Below are 19,942 nucleotides of genomic sequence, written 5' to 3'. Positions count from 1 at the left end.
GCTCGACTGGAACTGCCACCAGCATAATCTTGCTCGACGTGCCGGGATGCATTTTGTCCGTTGGCAGAAACGTCACAGAAGTTTCCGGTCGCATGAATTAACCGCGAGGTCAATGCCGTCAGTCAGCACGCCGTACAAACCTTTCACTGCACAGTTTCCATGGAAGCCGCTGAGATACCAGAGCAACCCCACAATTCAAAACCTGTGTAGTCATTAGTCAGACATCGGGTAGACATCAAGTGGACGGACAAGCAGGTTTTAAGCTAGAACAAAGTTTCTTTTATTTGCAAAATTTATTTTGAGGAGAAAAAAAAAAAAATCATACAGACTGCTACGCTCAATATATGTCAATACAGTAATGACCAGTAGTTTGTTTTTTTGTTGTTTGTTGTTGTTGAGTTCTGTTTCTAACTGAATAAAGTTTTGAATGTAAAATGTACGACGCTGAGATCCTTGGACGCGGGGGGTTGTCGGGGGGGGGGGGGGGGGGGGTGAGAAAAAGAACGACTGAAAAACGGGTTTATCAGCGATGCCTCTTTCGCTTCAGTCGTCCTTCCCCTCGCTGTGTGTTTAAAAACAAGTGCAGGAGTCACCGCAATGGAAGAAAATCAAACCACGGAAAAGAGAACTTTGGTCTGTTTAACCCCTTAACTGCTTCTGGTTCTGTTCCACCGAGACGGGGTGGTGGCATTGGGTGGGACGGGGTGGTGGTATTGGGTGGGGCGGGGGGTGAGGGAGGTTAAAACTCTGGTGCTCAAAAACAGTCAAACGAAAGTGAGCTACACTCTTCTATTGGGTGGGGGGTTAAAAACGATAAGATGACAAAAAAAGTTTAAAAAGGACGGGAGCTCATGTTTTCAGAATCGATATCTAGCTCAGAAGGCACGTCACCAGGTTACTCTCAAACCTAATGCCTTTCACACGGGGGGGGGGGGAGGGGGGGGAGGTGTATTTGGAAAAGAAAATACATTTTGTCTTTAAATATGAAGCCCAAAAAAATAATAATCTAAAGACACTGGGGGGGGAAAAAGTCTTTTTGTAACACTCGTGAAGCGCTTCCTTCATCCTGACCAGGAGTTGAGCAGGGAATCGCTGAGCTCGTCCGCCATCTTTCTGAACAGGAAACGAAAGGCCGTTCCCTCCCCGCCACTTCCTGTGAGGTTTGACGCGTCTCCCCGTCTGGAAGCAGCAGGGGGCGAGCAGGAACTAAGAGCGCCCCAGCTTCGGTTCGTGGGCCCTCAGCGTCCCGACCGCGTCCTTCACGGCGTGGTAGATGATGTTCTTCACCTGCGGGCGCCAGAGACAGAGGCACGTCAGCTCCACACGGTTACCGCACCATCGCTAACGCTAACCCCTCGCCTCACTTTAAAACCAGACACCACGGAAACCAGCAGAGCCAGAAAACCAGGCGAGGGGAGCAAGCTGTGCAATCAGCCATTCCCAAAAAACCCTGCGAAATGTGGGTTTGTTGGAAACGCTTTCTCAGAAATTCCAAGCCAGTGTTCTAGAACAGTAGAACATGTCGTGCGTTGTTCTAGAACCCTTCTTTCAATCAGCAGCAGTGATTGTGACATCAGCATCAGAATGGGCCATTAAGAACTTTCTAATTGTATGTGTGTGATCTTGCAGCTTAATGGGTTATAACTGATCAATTAAGAGCAGAGTAAAAACAAAAAACCTGCACAGCCTTCTTCTCTCCGAGACCAGGAGTGCGCACCAGTGGCGTAATGTTTAACGTTGTCTTTGACTGGGATCGGTTTCTGCGGCCATTCCCACTCTTCCAGACCAGACACCATTCGGTGCTCACCTGGAGCTTGTCCTCGTGGTTGGAGTGTGTGTTGGACAGGTGTCTGAACTCCTGTGTCAGTCTGAAACAGTGCTTCACGTGCTCCGGGGAGACAAAGTCTTCGGCCGCTTTGATGCAGCTGTACAGGTTATGAACCTGAGGAGGGAGGAGGGACAGGTGAGCATTAAAACAGAGCAAAATATTAAAACGTCTGGGAGATACGTCACATTTATGTTATGTTATATAGTTGTGATTAGCCCTGCACCAACCAGCCCCACCTGCCCAGCCCCCCACCCAGCCGCCCCGCCCCCCAGCCCGCCGCCCCGCCCCCCCAGCCCCCCCCCAGGCCCACCTGGTGCGGGGCCCCCGCGGGGATGAAGACGGCGTCCCCCAGGAACTGCACGATGGCCCAGCCCTGCACGCCGTACTCCTCCAGCAGCCGCCGCCGCAGCACCTGGTCCAGGTACCAGCTCTGGTCGTGGATCGGGTCGTGGTCCGGCGGGTTCTCCTGCCCCTGCTCCTCTCCCACCTGCAAAGGCCCATGGGAAAATTAGACAGCAGAAACAGCACGCTCACAGGTAAAGACAGGCACAAACTCACACACTAGCTGAAGTTTACTTTCATCTCTTCAATCCCAACCATCCACACGTTTACTAATGCTAGTGATATTGACGGCTGTCAGCTGTGTGGGGACGACCTCTGACCCCTGACCCCTGACCTTGCGAAGCAGCTCGCGGATCTTCTCCGCGTCCTTGGCGGCGTAGATGTGCCAGAGGGCGCCGGGCTTCTCCTTCCCCTCGTAGATCCGCCGCATCGTCACCTCGTCCACGTCCCCCTCCGCTATCGTCGTCATGACCTCTGCGCAGACGGCCGGACAGGAAGTTTAGCCACAGCTAGCATCGCGCGACAGGAAGTTTAGCCACGGCTAGCATGGCGCGACAGGGTCGGTTCTGTGTTCATCCTGAGACCAGGTTCTGCTAACTTCACTACTGCACAACAGAGGTGCCAAGTGACCCCAGGCCGAATTTTTTAAACTTTTACCATCAAGATTTCTTGACGTAAATCAAAGTTAACAGGGCTGGTGAAGCTGGTATGTGCCCTGGATTCAATCTTTTCAAGAATTTACAGACAATAAAAAGTACAGGATGAAAAAAAATGCGTTCAGTCATAAACAATATTTTTCAAAGGAAGGATGGAGAAAAATAAATAAATGAACAGGTAAGTACAACGTCACATTACAAAATTCACAAATATACACCACACATGAGCAAAACTGCACTTGAATTGAACAAAAGGAAGATAGAACACTGAATGGAGTTTAGAAGAAGAATTCACTCTCTACTGTTCTGGGAAAATAAAGACATACTCAATATTAGGCATAGCCGAAGACCAGGGTTTGATATCAGCCATGGCCAAAGACCCGGGTGTGATATTAGCCAATTCCAGCAGATGATGCTTTAAATGTAACTCCTGAGAGAAACAGAAGCCCTACCCCCCCCTCCCCCACCCCCACACACACACACACACAATATTATTTTGAATGCCCAAACATAATGTATCCCATCACTGCAATATGCTAAATTTGGGACAGCACACTGCACTGAGAGCGAGTGACTCATCAGTACACATAACCCCCAGCCACCCTCGTGTCATATTCAATCCAAAGGGGCTTTTTACAGAGACACTAAGTCACTACGATGCTCTACACGAAAACAGGAAAATAGAAAAAACAAACAGGAAATGTAAGACTCGAATGACTGAAAAACCACCCAGTGGTAAAAAAAAAATCCCCAATGGGGAAAAAAAAAATTCAAACAATGGTGAGAAAAAAAAAACTTCCCAGAGGGAATCAATCCTGGAAGGAGCAGATCTAAATGTGCCTCCAAACCCCAGCTATCAGGAAGTAGCCAAAAAAAGTATCCAAGTATCCATCAATCACTGTCAGTGAAGTTCTGGCTGCTGCAATGGGGGAACTGCACTTCCCGTACCATGGAACGTTCAGTGTCTTCTGCGGAACACCCAGGGTGCACTGCAGTTACCCAGGGTGCACTGCAGTCACACAAATCACACCTTGGGACACCACTGGGAAATTAAACATTTAATAAAATAAATAAATAAATAAAGAGGCACACAGGAACCTCCCTCAGCAGAGCTAGTAGGAGTGGAATATGACGGTTGATCTACAACAGGAAAGACAGGAAAGATGAGTAGAACGTGATTGGGTGAGAGTCCTAGCCAGTCCATTGGTCAGGTGCCCCGGCTGACCAATGGGAGAAGTAGAACAGTGGTGGGGGGGAAGAGAGTTAGCCTAGAGGAGCATGCTGGGGTGGGGTGGGGGGGTGGGGGCTGTAAAATATTAAAATACACAGACCTGCAAATCCATTGGGGACTGCGTCTGTGAAGGAAACATTTTGCAACAATCAACACAAAAACACCGCACTGCAGAATCCAATATGGCCCCCAGCCTGTGGCCCCCCTCACACAAGGGTCTATACCGAGGAGACAGTGTGTGTGCGAGTGTGTGTGTGTGTGTGTGTGAGTGTGTGTGTGTGTCTGTGTGTGTGCGCGTGTGTGCGTCAGTCGTAACTTCTCAAACTAAAACTGAAAAGAAAAGCAACCGTTCATATTGTTTGCAAACAAAAAATAAAGAATTCAAACAAAAAAAAGTTTTCTGGCTCCTTTTCCAGCCATTTTGCAGAAATGGTAGAAATGAGAAACTTTTACCAGCCTCCTAAAAATAACTGAAAACACACCTGACTTGCATATTAAAACACTTCAGCAACGGCTGTAGAATGCACCACACAATGCAGTCACAAACATATTTTTATCTATAAAAAAGACAACAAATTCAAAATAATACCAAAAAAAAAAAAAATCAGGAACAGGTTCACTCGGACATGCCCCCGCCACTCACTCAACAGACATGCCCACTCCGCCCGGCCCCGCCCACTCCACCATGGCCCCGCCCTCTCACTCACCCTGCTGGAAGTCTCCCTCTCCCTCGGGGATGCCCACGTACACCATGACGTTGACGGCGTCCGACACGTCCAGGTGCAGGTTGGTCGTGCCCACCTTCCTGTCCTCCGAGGAGGTCAAGCCTGCGGAGAGAAGCATTCGGCGTCACCTGTACGCCACCTGTAGCCGCCGCGGGGCGGGGCACTTCATCATTTAGGCATTAATGTTCCCTTTGGTTGCTTTGTTGTTACGGTGGTCTTGTTCTTTTATGTGCACAGCAATGTATGAAAATAGCTTTAAAAAGTTTATTATTATTACAACTCTATAGGCAAATGTAATGCTATTTTGTAAGTGAATGTAATATAATGTTCAGATCCTGACACGGGCGCTGTCAGTGACTGGGCAGTAGGTGGCGCTGTCAGTGACTGGGCTGTGGGTGGCACTGTCAGTGACTGGGCTGCAGGTGGCGCTGTCAGTGACTGGGCTGCAGGTGACGCTGTCAGTGACTGGGCTGCAGGTGGCGCTGTCAGTGACTGGGCTGCAGGTGACGCTCTCACCGTATGCGTTGTACATCTTGGGTCCCAGGTCGGGCCGCACGAAGAAGTCGGGTAAGCGAGCGGCCAGGTTGAGCCGCCCGTCCCGCTTGGTGTATTCTGGGAGGGGCAGGTTTTCCATCAGATCATCAAAACTGAAGGGGGGGGCAGAGACACAGAGAGCACAGAGGTCAGTTTAGAAACATACCCCCAAACTGCAGCAGCATCGCTGCAGTTACACACAAAAGGTACACGTGCAGACACACAGTCCAAACACAATGACACCACCTGTATGGTCCGTGTGGAAGAGGGAAGTAGTCATTTTGATAGTTCTGGTGTGTGAGAGAGTGTGTGTGTACTTGTGTGTTTGTGTGTGCGTGTGTGTGTGTGTCTGTGTGTGTGCATGCGTGTGAGTGTGTGTGTGTGTGTGAGAGAGAGTGTGTGTGTCTGTGTGTGTGTATGCGTGTGTGTGTGTGTGTGTGTGTGTGAGAGAGAGAGTGTGTGTGTGTGTGTGTGTGAGAGAGAGTGTGTGTTTGTGTGTGCGTGTGTGTGTGTATGTGTGTGTGCGTGTGTGTGTGTGTGTATGTGTGTGTGTGTATGTGTGTGTATGCGTGTGTGTGTGTGCGTGTGTCTCACCGTGTTGGCATCATGTCTCTAAAGTCCTCTCCAGGAGGCCAGTCCTTCAGTTTCAGCACCATAGGCTGCCCGTCACTCCCCTGCAGCCGCTCTGTAACACACACACACACACAAAATACAAATCCCATCAGGCATTTCACCAACATCCCAATGACATCACAGCCAATGAGTCAGCAAAGAATCATGGGAACTTGAGGAGTGGGAACCACAGGAATGACAGCATACTGTCTTCCACAGAATTTTTAAAAGACGGGAACATCCAACTGTCACTCCAACCCCCTCATAGGACATGGGCATGTGTCCACACTTGCATGGATGAATTTTATATCACAAAGATAACGAGATAACGAATGTTATTTTAGTATGAAAAATTCGTTCTTTTCAAGTCAGAGGGCGAGAATAATTTCTTTTAAAACCATAAAGCAAGATGGCAGTGCATTTCTGTTATCAAACAACAGCAGAAGTCGAAATTGTATCAGTCTTGGCAGATACATTTTTTCCTCTTCAGCTGAACTCTGAACTCACTGGAGATGACCTGGAAGCCGTCCCAGAATTCCCGCACTTTGACGTCGGAGATGATGGCGCAGTTCCGGCAGTTGACCAGGTCCACGTCCTGGTCGCCAAACTCCCTGCTGAAGGCCTCCGGTCTCCACAGGCCACCGTTCAGTTTCTTATGAATCCCTGACACCAGCACAGGCTAGAGACACAGGCAACACAGGCTAGAGACACAGGCAACACAGGCTAGAGACACAGGCAACACAGGCTAGAGAGACACAGGCAGCACAGGCTAGAGACACAGGCAGCACAGGCCAGAGAGACGCAGGCAGCACAGGCTAGAGAGACACAGGCAGCACAGGCTAGAGAGTGAGACACACTCTGGCCTGTGCTAAAGCGTCTCACCAGAGCTAGCTACTCTCACTAGCAGTAACGCCGCTTAGCTGCGCTAAAGCCAACCCAACTGTGCCAACCCCGTCACCTGAGGCTCTGCTAACCCTGCTCACCTGCGCTAACTCCGCACGGCAGCGCTCATTCCACACCTGTGCTAACGGTGTTCACATGCGCTAATCCTGCTCACCTGTGCTAACCCAGACTAGCTCCTCTCCCCGTGCTAATGCTCCTCACCTGCGCTAACGCCCCTCCCCCACACCAATGCCCCTCTGCCCCGCACGAACGCCTCTCCCCCATGCTAACGCCCCTCTCCAATATGCTAATGCGGCTCACCTGCACTAACGCCCCTCCCCCCCATGCTAACGCGGCTCACCTGGCCCTGCTTCCAGCACTCGCGGAAGATCTTCCAGTTGTTGCCGTTGCTGGGGTCCTGCAGGCAGAGCAGCCGCCCGTCACACAGCCAGGAGTGGGAGGTGTGGGGGTCCAGCACGCTCAGGCCCATAACGCCGTCCCGCCGCCCCACTGACCCCGCCTCCGCCCCATCGGCCCCGCCCCGCCGAAACTCCGCCTTCTTCGTCTCCACCACCGACGCGATGATGTGATCCAGGAAGTTAGGCAGGCTGCCCTTGGACTTATCACCCTGAGGGGAGAGAGGGAGGGAATGAAGGGGAGAGGAGAGAAAGAGAGAGAGGAGAGAGAGGAGGAGACATATGCTGTCAGGCAACGAGACAGCCTAACTGATAATGACACAGGCAGTGTGTGTGTTCGAGCACGTGCATGTGGGCGTCTGTGTGTGTGTGTGTGTGCGTGTGTATGTGTGTGTGTGTGTGTGTGTGTGTGTATGTGTGTGTGTGTGTTCGAGCATGTGCATGCGGGCATGTGTGTGTGTGTGTGTGTGTGTGTGCGTGCCCGTACCCCTGAGGACGTGGAGAAGACGGAGGGGAAGGGCACGCCGGGGTCGGAGGGGCCCTGGGGCAGCTTCCCGGGCCCAGAGTTGAGCAGGTCCCGCAGGCTGGACCCCTCCGCTTTGGGCTGGGCCCCCCCGGACCCCAGCAGCAGGCTGTTGAAGAGCTTGGGGCTGGACAGGGAGGACGAGGGCTTGGACAGGGTGCCCAGGGAGTCCAGCCCAAAGGGTGAGCGACCGTCCCGGGACATCACCGACCGCAGAGAGCCGGGGTCTGGGGGGGAGGGGGGGAGAGAGAGACAGACAGTGAGAGAAAAAGAGACAAAGAGAGCCTGGCAGCCCTGTTACACAGTAAATTATTTATTGATGTGCGACACAGGACACTGTAACAGGCATGATGCTGACCCACACATGGAAGCTTACCTTTCTCACCTTTAGTCTCCTCTTTGGCCTTCTGGGTCGCCAGGTCTGCCAGCCAATGAAGGGCGGAGGAGGAGGCGGAGTCTGTTCCGGGGGGGCGGGACTCTTTAGGAGGAGGCGGGGCAGTGTTACCGCCGGTTATGTCGCCGGTGGGCTCGATCCCGCCTTCTGCCACCGGCTCTGTCTTGACCATCGATGGCGAGGGCGTGGTCGCCATTTCGCCGTCCGCTCTGGGCGTCGCCGCACCAGTAGCACCCCCGCTGGAGTTAACGCCAGACTGCGGGGAGACGAGAGCCTCCGTTACAGACCAAAACCTCACCCATACACTGCGATATCATTAACATAACATAGCACAGCATAGTATAGCATATTATAGCATAGCATAGCATAGCAGAACATAACATAGCATAGCATAGCATAACATAGCATACCATAGCATTGTATAGCACAGCAAAGCAGAACATAACATAGCATAACATAGCATAGCATAGCATACCATAGCATACCGTAGCATAATATAGCATAGCACAGTATAGCATAGCATAATATAGCATTGTATAGCATAGCATAGCAGAACATAACATAACATAGCATAGCACAGCATAACATAGCATACCATAGCACAGTATAGCATAATATAGCATAGTATAGCATAACATAATGTAGCATAGTACGGTATAGCACAGCACAGCATAACATAGCACGGCAAATCATAGCATAACATAACATTACACAACATGACAACATAGCACAGCACAGGGATGGCGTTTGGGGGGTACCTGTGAGAGGCCGTTTGGGGCGCTGGGCCGCACCAGGGGCTTGGTGTGTCGGCTGGTGCAGGGGCAGTTGGCTTTAATGCCCCACTTGCCCCGTGCAGCGTGCACCATGTCCCCGATGTTGTAGAGAGCTGCAAAGGGAAAGGAGAGGGTTCATTAGACAAGCACCACGAGAGGGAAAACAGACCTGCCATCAACAGGGAAGGAGTTTGCATTTAAACACAGCTTTAAGTGTTAGGCTGACCCAGGTTGGGGTGACCCTGTGTTGGGCTGACCCGTGTTGGGCTGACCCGGTGTTGGGCTGACCCGTGTTGGGCTGACCCGTGTCGGGGTGCAGGTTAAACGGACCTGTCCCAGGGATGATCTGAGTGGGCATGAGGTTCTGGGGCTCGTGCGGTTGCCCCTTCGCACACTTGAGCCAGGAGAACACCTCGTCATCCAGAGCTTCATCCGGCTCTGAGGGAGGAGGAACCAGTCAGATTAACACACACACACACACAACATCAACACACACACACGCACACACACACACACACTACATCAACATCCACACACTTCCAAATCCATTCTCTCTCACGCTCACTCACACACTCTCACTCTCAAACACTCACACACACACACACTCTTTCTCACACACACATACACACACACACACACTCTCTCTCACACACACATACACACACACACACACTCTCTCTCTCTCTCTCTCTCTCTCTCTCTCTTACACACACACACACACACACACACACGCTCTCTCTCTCTCTCTCTCTCTCTCTCTCACACACACACACACACACACACACACGCTCTCTCTCTCTCTCTCACAGACACACACACACATACGCTCTCTCTCTCTCTCTCTCACACACACTGATATTAAACCGGGCGGCTCACCCTCCTGCGGTCGGCTCTTGCGCAGTCTGTAGCAGTCCAGGCAGACGCCGAAGCCGCACTTGCGGCACACCCAGTGGATGTTGAAGAGCGTCGTCTCGCACACGTCACACATCTCCCTGACGCCGCGCACCGCCCGCTTCCACGCCACCTTCTCTGCTCGGCAACAGGGAACGACACACGTCAATCAATCAATCAATCCAGCAATCCATCAATCAATCAATCAATCACCCTGAACACGGAGAAACCCCCCTATCCCTAAGAGGAAGAGGAAGAGCGGACGTACGGTGCGGCTCCACCATCATCATGGCCTCCTTCTCGGACATGACGAGCTGGCAGAACTGGTCGCCCACGTTGGCCAGGATGTACTTGGAGGTGTCGAGGTCCAGGCCCTCCTGCGCGTTTGGGGAGGGGAGCCAGAGCCCCATGGCCAGCGGGTCGCTCTGCTGGGGGCTCAGGAAGCCCTCCACCCGCAGGACGCCCTTCCGCGTGAACGCCAGCCTGAACGCCAGGGGGGAGTCCGTTAAACCCCAAAACTTCAACCCTAACACCCCGAAACCTCAGCCCCAACACCCCACAACTTCAGCCCCAACACCCCAAAACTTCAGCCCCAACACCCCAAAACTTCAGCCCCAACACCCCACAACTTCAGCCCCAACACCCCACAACTTCAGCCCTAATAAGCCAAAAAAAGTCTGAACACTCACACACTCTCACTCACACACACACCTGCGGAAGTGGAAGAAGCGGCAGGCCACGTTGGGGTCGTCGTCGTCGGACTCCTGCTCGCGGAACTTGCGGTAGCGCTCCAGGCGGCACTCGCGGCACTTGTGCAGGTGGGGCGCCACGTTGATGCAGGAGCCGTCCTGCAGGAAGGACTCCCCCGACTGCTTCAGCCGCCGCACCTTCGTCTGGTCCTTCAGCACCGACTGCCCAACTGCCACAGGGGGGCGCCAAGAAACAACAGCGTGAGCCCCCCCGAACATCAGCACCGGCCGGAGAGTCAAACAGCATCGCAACCCATTGTAGCTGTAGCGCTCGGTGCTCTGCTAGCACTCTGGGGTCTGGGCTTAGCTAGCGCTGTGTGTTCTGCTAGCACTCTGGGCTTAGTTAGCGCTCTGTGCTCTGGGCTCAGCTAGCGCTCTGTGCTCTGCTAGCTCTCTGAGCTCTGCTAGCGCTCTGGGGTCTGGGCTCTGCTAGCTCTCTGAGCTCTGCTAGCGCTCTGGGGTCTGGGCTCTGCTAGCATTTGGTGCTCTGCTAGCGCTCGGTGCTCTGCTAGCATTTGGTGCTCTGCTAGCGCTCTGGGCTCTGTTAGCGCTCTGATAGTTCTCTGGGGTCTGTTAGCGCTCTGCTAGCGCTCTGCTAGTTCTCTGGGCTCTGCTAGCGCTCTGCTAGCGGCGGGACGCTCACCTTTGAAAGGCTTGCTGCGGGGGCGGCTCTTCCCCACGCCCTTGCCTTTGCCCTTGTCGTCGGCGGCGGAGCGCAGCGGCAGGGGGTCCGGCTCGCCGTCCAGCGGCTCCTCGGCCTCGCTCAGGTCCGACAGGTCGCTGTTGGAGCTGGAGTCCGAGTCCCGCTTCGACGAGGCGCCCCGGTCCTCCAGCGCGAACTTCTGAGGGGCGTCGCCGTTCCCGCCACCGAAGACCGAGAAGCCGGTCTGCTCGATGGCGCCCCCGTCCGCGGGGCCCCCGCCCGGCCCCTCCCCGCTCTGTGGGGGGGCCTGCGGGGCGTCCGGCAGGCCCGCAGAGGGTTTCGGGGCGAGCGTGGAAACGGGCGAGGAGGAAGAGGAGACGGCGGTAAAGGAGGAAGACAGGAGGCCCCTCGGCTGCTCCGACATGGTGAACAGGTTGGGCTTGCTCTCCGCCGGGACGCCCAGGCCGTCCGCCTCCGCGGGACCCGAAACGCTGGCTCCGGCGGCGGACGGGGCGGCGGAGGCAGAGGCGGCGGTCTGGGGGGACGGCAGCCCGCTGAAGGGGCTGTGGGACAGCTTTTCGGTGAAGGCCAGGAAGGGGTTGGAGGGCTCCTCGCGTTTCGGAGTCTGCAGGAAAAGGTTCTCGTGCGCCTCCGAGCCCTTGGCTTTGGCCAGCAGGCCCAACCCGCCCCCCATACCGCCGGTCCCCAGCCCCCCCATTCCCAGGCCGGACCCCCTCAGACCCCCAGAGCCCACGCCCCCGGGGAAGCCCGTCGAGAGTTTGGGCATGGCGTCCACCCCGAAGGGTTTGTTGAGCACGGCCCCGTTCCCGGACAGCGGGGCCTCGGGCGCCTTGCTGGGGTCCTTCAGCAGGCCGTGGGCGGGGCCGAAGAGCGGCGGGGGCGCGGGTGCGAGGGCGGCCTTTTTGAGGCTCTCGGCGGGGGGGGCGGGTTTGAACAGGCTGGGCGGCTCCTTGCCCAGGCTCTCCGACACCACGGTGAAGTAGTTGGTGCCCTTGGCGACGGCGGCGGCGGCGCCGGTGGCGGCTGCGGCCGGGCCGGCCCCGGCCGTCTGGCCCATGCACTGGAAGAACAGGTTCGGCGAGGACTCCGCGTCCCGCGCCGGCTCCTCTTTGGCCCCGAACAGGAACCCGAAAGGCCGGGCGTCCGGGCCCGCCGTGCCGTTGGTCTGCGCGGGGGTCGCGACCCGCGCCTCGCCAAAGAGCGGCTGGGACATCCGGAACCCCGCCGCCGCCTTGGAGCTCTGAAACAGCAGCGCACGAGACACGCAGGCGAAACAGGCGTCAAACAGGTCATCAAAACACCCACGATTTACACCCCCTGAATCCTCAGGGATAGACACTGCAGGCTCACTTCTGATTGGGAGCCCACTAAACAGTCACACTGCCGATTGGTTAAAATCCCTAAATAAACATGGCCGCAAATGTAAACGTGGTCTTCAAATGACCAATACCCATTTCCTCCAGCAGTGGGCAGTATAAGAATAGAATTTAAAACCCTAATTTAAAAATCAACTCAACAGAACAGGCTTAATATCAGTTTACTTTGCTGCACTTCCCAGTGTAACTACTACAGCTGCTGATTTTCAAAGCATGAGGTCTGAAAATTCTGCTCAATTTTGGCTCAAGCTCTACTCCCTCTTCCCTGGAACCCACTTTGGGACGGGGACACTTCCCCCCCAGGCTTACCTCGGTCGGGGCCCCTCCCCAGCTGGGGGGCGTCTGGCTGAAGCCGAGCGGGGCAGCGGGGGGCCCCGCCTCAGAGAGGTGCGAGGAGGCGGGGCCGGGGGAGACCAGGGGGGTGGGGGCCGAGGGGAACGCCAGGCGCCCCTCCTTCTCGGGCGCGGAGGCGGCGGCGGGTTTGGGGGACCCCCCCGGGACCAGGCTGGGCATCTGCCCCAGGGAGGGGAAGGAGGTGTTGGAGAAGGGAGAGGGTGCGGGTTTGAGGGGGGGCAGCGTGGGGGTGGGAGGGGCCGGGGGGTCCCCGGGGGCCGGTCTGTCCTGCCCCCCCAGCGCCCGCTCGTTCTCCTTGGCGTAGGAGACGAAGCGCAGGCTGGACTGCCCCTGCGGGACGCTGGGATTCGGGGAGCCCTGGCCCTGGGGCTGGCCCACCTCCGGGGCGGGGCTGCTGTTGTTACTGTTCCCCAGTCTGGCCCCGCCCCCCCAGGCCACCAGGCCCTCCTCCATGGCCTCGCTGGCCCCGCCCCCGTTCTGTCCCTGGGCGTCGCCCTCCCCCGCGCCCTTGAAGCGCTTGAGCACCGCGTCCCCCTCGCTCTCCGAGGCGTTCCTACGGCGACGCCCGCCGTCCCCCTTTCCGCCATCGCTCTCCATCCTGCGCCGGCCCACAACGCCCGATAGGGTCTGAGAGAGAGAGGGAGGGGGGGAGGGAGGGTGGGGGGGGGGTACAGAGAGAGAGAAGGGGGGAGGGAGAGAGAGTTTGTGAGACAGAGGGTGAGAGAGAGTGAGCAAGAAAACAAAATAGAGAAAAGTAAAAGCATAATAGTATGAAGGGAAATTGAGTGAGAAATTGAGAGAGAGGATGAATAGGTGGGAGGGCAAATGAAAGAGAGAGAGAGAAATATTGAGTGAGCGGGAACAAAAGAGAAAGGTGTGAGGAAAGGAGAATCATAAAGCAGACGAACATGTAGGCTAAGAAATGTCAGACACATCTGGTGACACTGTGTCATTTACTAGCACAACACAAAGAACTACAAAACAGTCCCCGAAATAAGAGAGAGCGCTTACCTCATCAGAGACGCCCTCGGCCAGCATCACGTGAATCACCCGGGGGTCCACCACCTGCATCGCCTTGCCCTGTCAGCGCAGGACACGGTCAGAGCCGCCGCACACGCACCAGAGACCACCGATCACCTGACCCGCTCTGCTAACCGCTAATGGCTAACATTCAGCGCTAACCGCTAACACTGAGTACATCCTCAGCCATCCTGCCGTTCAACTCCAGCTCCAGAGACCACAGATCCCCACCGCAGCCACGCTCTGCTAACCGCTAACCGCTAACACTGAGCACATCCTCAGCCATCCTGCCATTCAACTCCAGCTCCAGAGACCACAGATCCCCACCGCAGACATGCTCTGCTAACCGCTAACAGTGCATCCTCACAGTTATCCAGCCATTCACCTCCAGCACCAGAGGGTTTCCCTTCTAACCAGCAGCCAATTAAAACCTCGGACACGAGGTGTGTGCACTGTTTGGCTCTGTGGGGGGTTCGGTGGTTAGGGGCTCAGGTGGGTGTTTGGTTGTTTGGGGTTCGGTTGTTTGGCTGTGTGGGGGGTTCGATGGTTAGGGGCTCAGGTGGGTGTTTGGTTGTTTGGGGTTCGGTTGTTTGGCTGTGTGGGGGGTTCGATGGTTAGGGGCTCAGGTGGGTGTTTGGTTGTTTGGGGTTCGGTTGTTTGGCTGTGTGGGGGGTTCGGTGGTTAGGGGCTCAGGGGGGTGTTCGGTTGTTTGGGGTTTGGCTGTGGCTGTGTGGTGGTTTAGGGCGGTTTGGGGGTTGGGGTTGAGGGGACAGGAGGCCAGCGCACCTGGTCCAAGGTGACCTCCATGATGTGGGTGCCCAGGCTGTGCTGGGCGACCAGGCCCAGTGCCCAGGGCTCCTCGTACTCCGGCTGGTAGACTCGAACCCGTCGCCCCTGGAGGGTGAACGACCCTGGGGGGACACAAGGAGGAGGGGGGTGGGGGAGAGAACTTTAGCTGTGGAGGTGAGAGGTCCTACGCGGGGGGGGGGGATTAGGATTTAGAGTTGGGGTGGGATTGGGGTGGGATTAGGGTGGGGGTTGGGATGGGGTTGGGGTTTAGGGTTAAGCACACTCACCCTTCCTCAGGATCTCCTGCAGCTCAAAGTCGCTGCTCCACAGCCCCACCTCCGTCTGCAGGGACGGCTGCTCCTGCAGGAGGGCGTGTCTCAGGTCCTGCTCCACCTGGGGGGGTCACAAGACCTGTCAATCACTGCGCCTAATATACCACAGAACACATATATACCCACACCCAAATACACCCGTACACCCTCAATCCCACACGCATACACCCATACATATACCCATACCCATACACTCACACATACCCATACCCATACACCCACACGCACATACACCCACACACCCTGAAGCCACAATGAACATAGTTGGCTGTGATACCATATTCACATACCCACGTGTGCATGGAGTTTAATGCTATGGCACAACACACAAACATAGTCTGATACCACCACCATCTCTAACTGTGAAGTACTATACCACCACACACATATACCAACACACATACCCACAAGTACATATTCAGCCTTACCATACAACACAAAATGAGTAAATTGTGCATTTTAAAACACACCAAGCTGTACCTGTATGCACACACATACATCCACACATTTTCATACCAAATTACTACACACAGACTCAGCCCAACAAACACCGCCTCTAACTGACCTCCCACACACACACACGCCACATCTCCTGCCACAGCGTACCGCGAACACACACTCCCACAGATAGTAAACACACCGTACACACAAAACCGCAAGCAAAGTCTGGCAATACAGAATCACACACCCACATGCAGTCGACTAACACACACACACACACACACAGCTATGCACACGCAGACATAAACACAGTTTACGTTTGAGGTTACCACCCCCCCCCCCCCCCCCCCCTTGCACCTGCTGACCTCAAACGGCTGCAGAGAGTTTCCATCGGGGACGAAGTTCAGGATTCTGCTCCCAAAAAACTCCACAGGAACCAGGGACCCCAAACCCAGGCGGTCCACTAGGGGTCGAAAGGCCTGGAGGGCAAACAGACAACGGCGGCTCAGAGGAGTGGCACACGCAAGCTCCATGTGCCACTTTCTTAGCTGAGCAAGATCAGACGCCACACGGAAACTACACACACACACGCACGCACGCACGCACGCACGCACGCACGCACGCACGCACACATACATACACACAGGGCCAAAACCAGAGTCAGAGCAGTTATAAAATGGCGGTGGCCACAAATTTTTTGTATGCAAGGATTCATAGGTCATCAAGGTTCATAGGTTCATCAACCCTTAAGCTCTCCGAGCAGTGCTGACTTGGGATTGGTTGAAGGATAGCCACACAAATATAGAGAACTCTTATTGGCCCAATATAAGTGCATCTCTACGTCCTGTCCCATGCAGTTTTCTGACTGCCTGAGCTTACTCTCACACTCAGGAGTCAACAGGCACAGAGAGGCACTGGGCTGGGATTGGCTGAAGCGTGATGACATGAACTTTGAAAGGCCCAATCGGAGTCCCGCGCCCCCCGTTCTTCCCAAAGCTAGGGGGTACTGACCAGCGCGGGGCAGACTGAGACGGGCGTGACTCCGGGTCCAGGCAGGTTTGGGTCGCTGCGTGTCGCCCAGACGATGGAGCTCTCCACCAGCACTGCCAGGACCTCATCCCCGTAAACCTGCACCCAGGAACGGGCGCGCCAGGGACAGTCCTCAAATTCCACAAACACCTGCAAGAGGAACGGGGGATCACACACGAAGTCAAACACAAACACGGCTCTCCAAAAAAAGGGGGGGGGGGGAGGAGAAAAGGGAGAGAGAGAGAGAGAAAGCATGGGGAGAAAGTTTGACAGACAGACGGACAAACGTAACAGACCATATGGGTCTGATGATTCTATAGTGAGGTCCACTTCTGGCCAATAGACACAGGGCACAGAAGTCCTGGAAACTTAACACACTCAACACTACAGACATCCAACGACACCCCCCACCCCCACCCCCACAAACAGACAGAAGCTGAGGCTGAATCGGAATTTGAACCGAAAGATCTGGAGTGCTTCCACCTCCCCACAACCGTCCAGGAGAGAGGCGCTTAAATCTCGAGTAATCGGCTTCTTGTTGACGGCACGGAGTGGAAGACACTGTCCGAAATTCACAACCTAGTCCTGCACGCTGCCGGAACGAACGCGAGCCTCGTACGAACAGTCAGCTCTGTGCACACGGGCGAACGCTAGATCCCGCTCCGCGTGCAGGCGCGTTCACACCAGGATAGGTTTTCTGCAAAGAGCGACAAGTCCATCCGTTCGCTGGTCGTCGCCGAGAATGCAGCTCCATATGGAAGACTCAAGAAAACTCATTCCTCACGGGACACGCAGACAAAATAAAAAATTGCGACCCCACTGCATTTAAAAAATTCATCTGTTAAATTACACAGAAATACAACATGTAAATTTTGCTATGTGACATATTGTACAAAACAGATTACTGTTTAGAGGGGATACAAACAGAATTCAAATCTATGAAAACTATTATGAATTAAGGCGGATTCGCAGCTGTTTAGGAAACATGGATTATTTGCAACATGCATGTATGCAAACATGTATGAAGACGACGCTACCCGCGATTTTTTACATTTAACATTATTAGCTAATTAATGTAAAATTCTCTTTACATGTACACTTTCATTTGCTAAATATTTCATTGCCAATCAACTCTTTTCTGCTGTTTTTTTGTTTTTGTTTTTTTTTTTCATTTTTTCCAGTAAGTAGTTATCTAGTTATGCAAAGCACACCAAAAACAGCACCAGCAGTAAACTGTGGTGTTTATGATTAGCCAGCCTCCTAGCTGGCCGGCTAGCATGAGACCAACTGACCTGACGTGATACGAGATCATATTCAAACCAAAGTAGACACTATAAGTCAATTAGCTCCAATGCTAAATATCACAAAATACAATACTTTAGTTTGTATCGGTTTGCCTGTCAAAACTATAGCGGGTGAGTTGTGCAATTTTCCTTTTTTCGCGAGTAATATCTCGGGCCCGAAGCCACGGTCTGTAGTAGCTGCAAAAAGGCAGATTTACAACACAAAGACGGCACCGTTTCATAGCGCATCGATCCCGCCGCATATCATTCTAATGCAGTTATCTTGAGCTACTTCATGTTATTTTTTAAACTGCCGATTTCACATTGATTGTGCATTGGAAAACGGCTATTGTTATGATCTGCATATCCATGCATCCATGCGTAAACACTGACCGTCAGCCCCGCTGCTGCTGTTGCTGTTGTTGTTCCCTCTTCGCCGCTCACCTCTACCCCGGGACTGGCCAAACCAATCACGCTGACCGCCCGGACTGTCCCTCGGACCCAGCTGCGCGTCCAGACGGCCTGCTCCTGTTCGGGTCCTGCAGAGGAGCCCCCGTCGCGAAAGAGAAGCAGCAACCTCTTTCCAACCAGACCCAGAGAGTCTCCCATAATTACCCACCCCGAAGACCAACTTCCTGACTGGGAACTCCAATGCACTTACAAGGGCCGTAGCTACTAACAAAACAAGCCTCCGCGAGACCTACTGTGCCGTGCGTGTAGCGGAGTCCCCCCTGTGCGAGGTGCCGTGGGGACACTTAGCCCGATCACCTCACAAAAATCGCAGCTTTGCCGTGTTATTGTTCACAATCTAACAACCCCGCTCCGTCCGCCATTTACTCGCACAACAATCAAGCGCTCTCTTGTGCTGCGGAGTTCAAATCCTCGGCGTGTACGTAAACTAAAAACAGCGACTCCTGGCGGTCATCCACCAAATCGCACAAAACCCAACATCGAAACGTAGCTAGCGCCTCAATTTGTTTTGCGTCATGTAGTGGACTGTGAAGGTATTGCACTTAGCTGCGCATCATGTGGCCATTTTGTTTTCAAATACACCAACCTGCTGTAATGTTTCTTTATTTTAATTTATTTTTTTGACAAAAAAAGTTGACAGATCGGTAGCCTACGCAGTTTTTAAAATTTAATCGGCAAACGCCCTATCTTCTGGAGATCTGCACTTTTTCCACACGTGGCACAGGTGGACTGCATGTGCCAATGGGAGAAGTCCGTTTGTTGAGACAGGGGAAACCGTGCTGACTGCGACCCTCCCTACCCGGGAGATGATTGGTCGTCCCCAATTGAGTGTCACCCCAGATGACCTCTGACCAGAGACAGTGCTAACAGGATTTTACTCATAGCTATGAGCTAGACAACATGTTGAAAAAAATATTTTAGCTAGCTATGAATGCAAGGTCAGCTCCATTTTAGTAGAACATAAATAACACGTCAAAGAATACTAAAAATTTTAAAACAGATGAAGCCATGTGGGAATCATTTTAGGAATCATTTTTACAGCATCATTACACAAATCCTAACAAAACTGCTTCATTTTAGGAAACGGCTGTTTTCTTGGATGTAAGAGCTGAGATGTACGAAGCAAAAGCAAACACACTGTGGAGCTGCTCCTACTCATCACACTGGTGTGAAAGCTCACTGCTTCGATACATTACATCACACTGCATTACAGCACATTGCATCCATTCAATAGATGCTCTTATCCAGCGCAACTTACAGTATTAAGAGAAATACAAGTGCAGCTACCTGAGTAACATGGGCAATAGTGTCAGACTTGGACCAGCGAGTAAAGATTCAATTCCACTAAAACACAAGTGCAAATGGACTATGCTAACCAGGAGAGCCAAAGTACTAATTCTGAACATGTAAAGACTGCATCTATAACAATGCCTGATATAAACAAAATCCATATTATAAAAAATAAATACATTTTTAAACAAACATAAAACCGGTTGAGTACAAAAGGTGGGAGATTTCAGAGGTGGGGATGGGAGGGGGAAGGAGGATTTAGTCTGGAAACGGTGGGTCTTCAGTCTGTGTTAGAAGACGGCTGAAGGTTCTGCTGTCCTGACAGCATCCCTGGCAG

The 19,942-nt window shown here is 53.6% G+C and overlaps 1 protein-coding gene across 5 annotated transcripts; it reads right to left on the bottom strand.

The window, feature by feature from the left end:
* Positions 1-256: 256 nt before the first annotated feature.
* Positions 257-18,772, bottom strand: kdm3b (lysine (K)-specific demethylase 3B). 5 transcript variants are annotated; one of them, XM_035408698.1, is made up of 25 exons: positions 18,289-18,772; positions 16,544-16,711; positions 15,898-16,011; positions 15,047-15,152; positions 14,757-14,881; positions 13,962-14,030; positions 12,906-13,577; positions 11,200-12,460; positions 10,519-10,726; positions 10,076-10,290; positions 9,793-9,945; positions 9,247-9,354; positions 8,902-9,029; positions 8,135-8,399; positions 7,714-7,976; positions 7,172-7,438; positions 6,436-6,607; positions 5,911-6,001; positions 5,299-5,429; positions 4,765-4,884; positions 4,158-4,181; positions 2,505-2,644; positions 2,139-2,315; positions 1,808-1,942; positions 257-1,287 (listed from the first exon to the last, which is right to left on the bottom strand). In XM_035408698.1, exons 1-25 carry the CDS (start codon positions 18,451-18,453, stop codon positions 1,207-1,209), a joined length of 5,358 nt encoding a protein of 1,785 aa, XP_035264589.1. In that variant the 5' UTR covers positions 18,454-18,772; the 3' UTR covers positions 257-1,206. The 5 variants fall into 5 exon arrangements, with proteins under 5 accessions (XP_035264589.1, XP_035264585.1, XP_035264586.1 ...); XM_035408694.1 differs by having other exon boundaries at positions 8,126-8,399; positions 18,238-18,771; XM_035408695.1 differs by having other exon boundaries at positions 18,238-18,771.
* Between the last annotated feature and the right edge of the window lie 1,170 nt (positions 18,773-19,942).

This window comes from Anguilla anguilla, chromosome 3 (assembly GCF_013347855.1).
Source record: "Anguilla anguilla isolate fAngAng1 chromosome 3, fAngAng1.pri, whole genome shotgun sequence".
Lineage (NCBI taxonomy): Eukaryota > Metazoa > Chordata > Actinopteri > Anguilliformes > Anguillidae > Anguilla > Anguilla anguilla.
The sequence above is the reverse complement of the archived record's forward strand: the minus strand, read 5'-3'. Positions and strand labels throughout refer to the sequence as shown.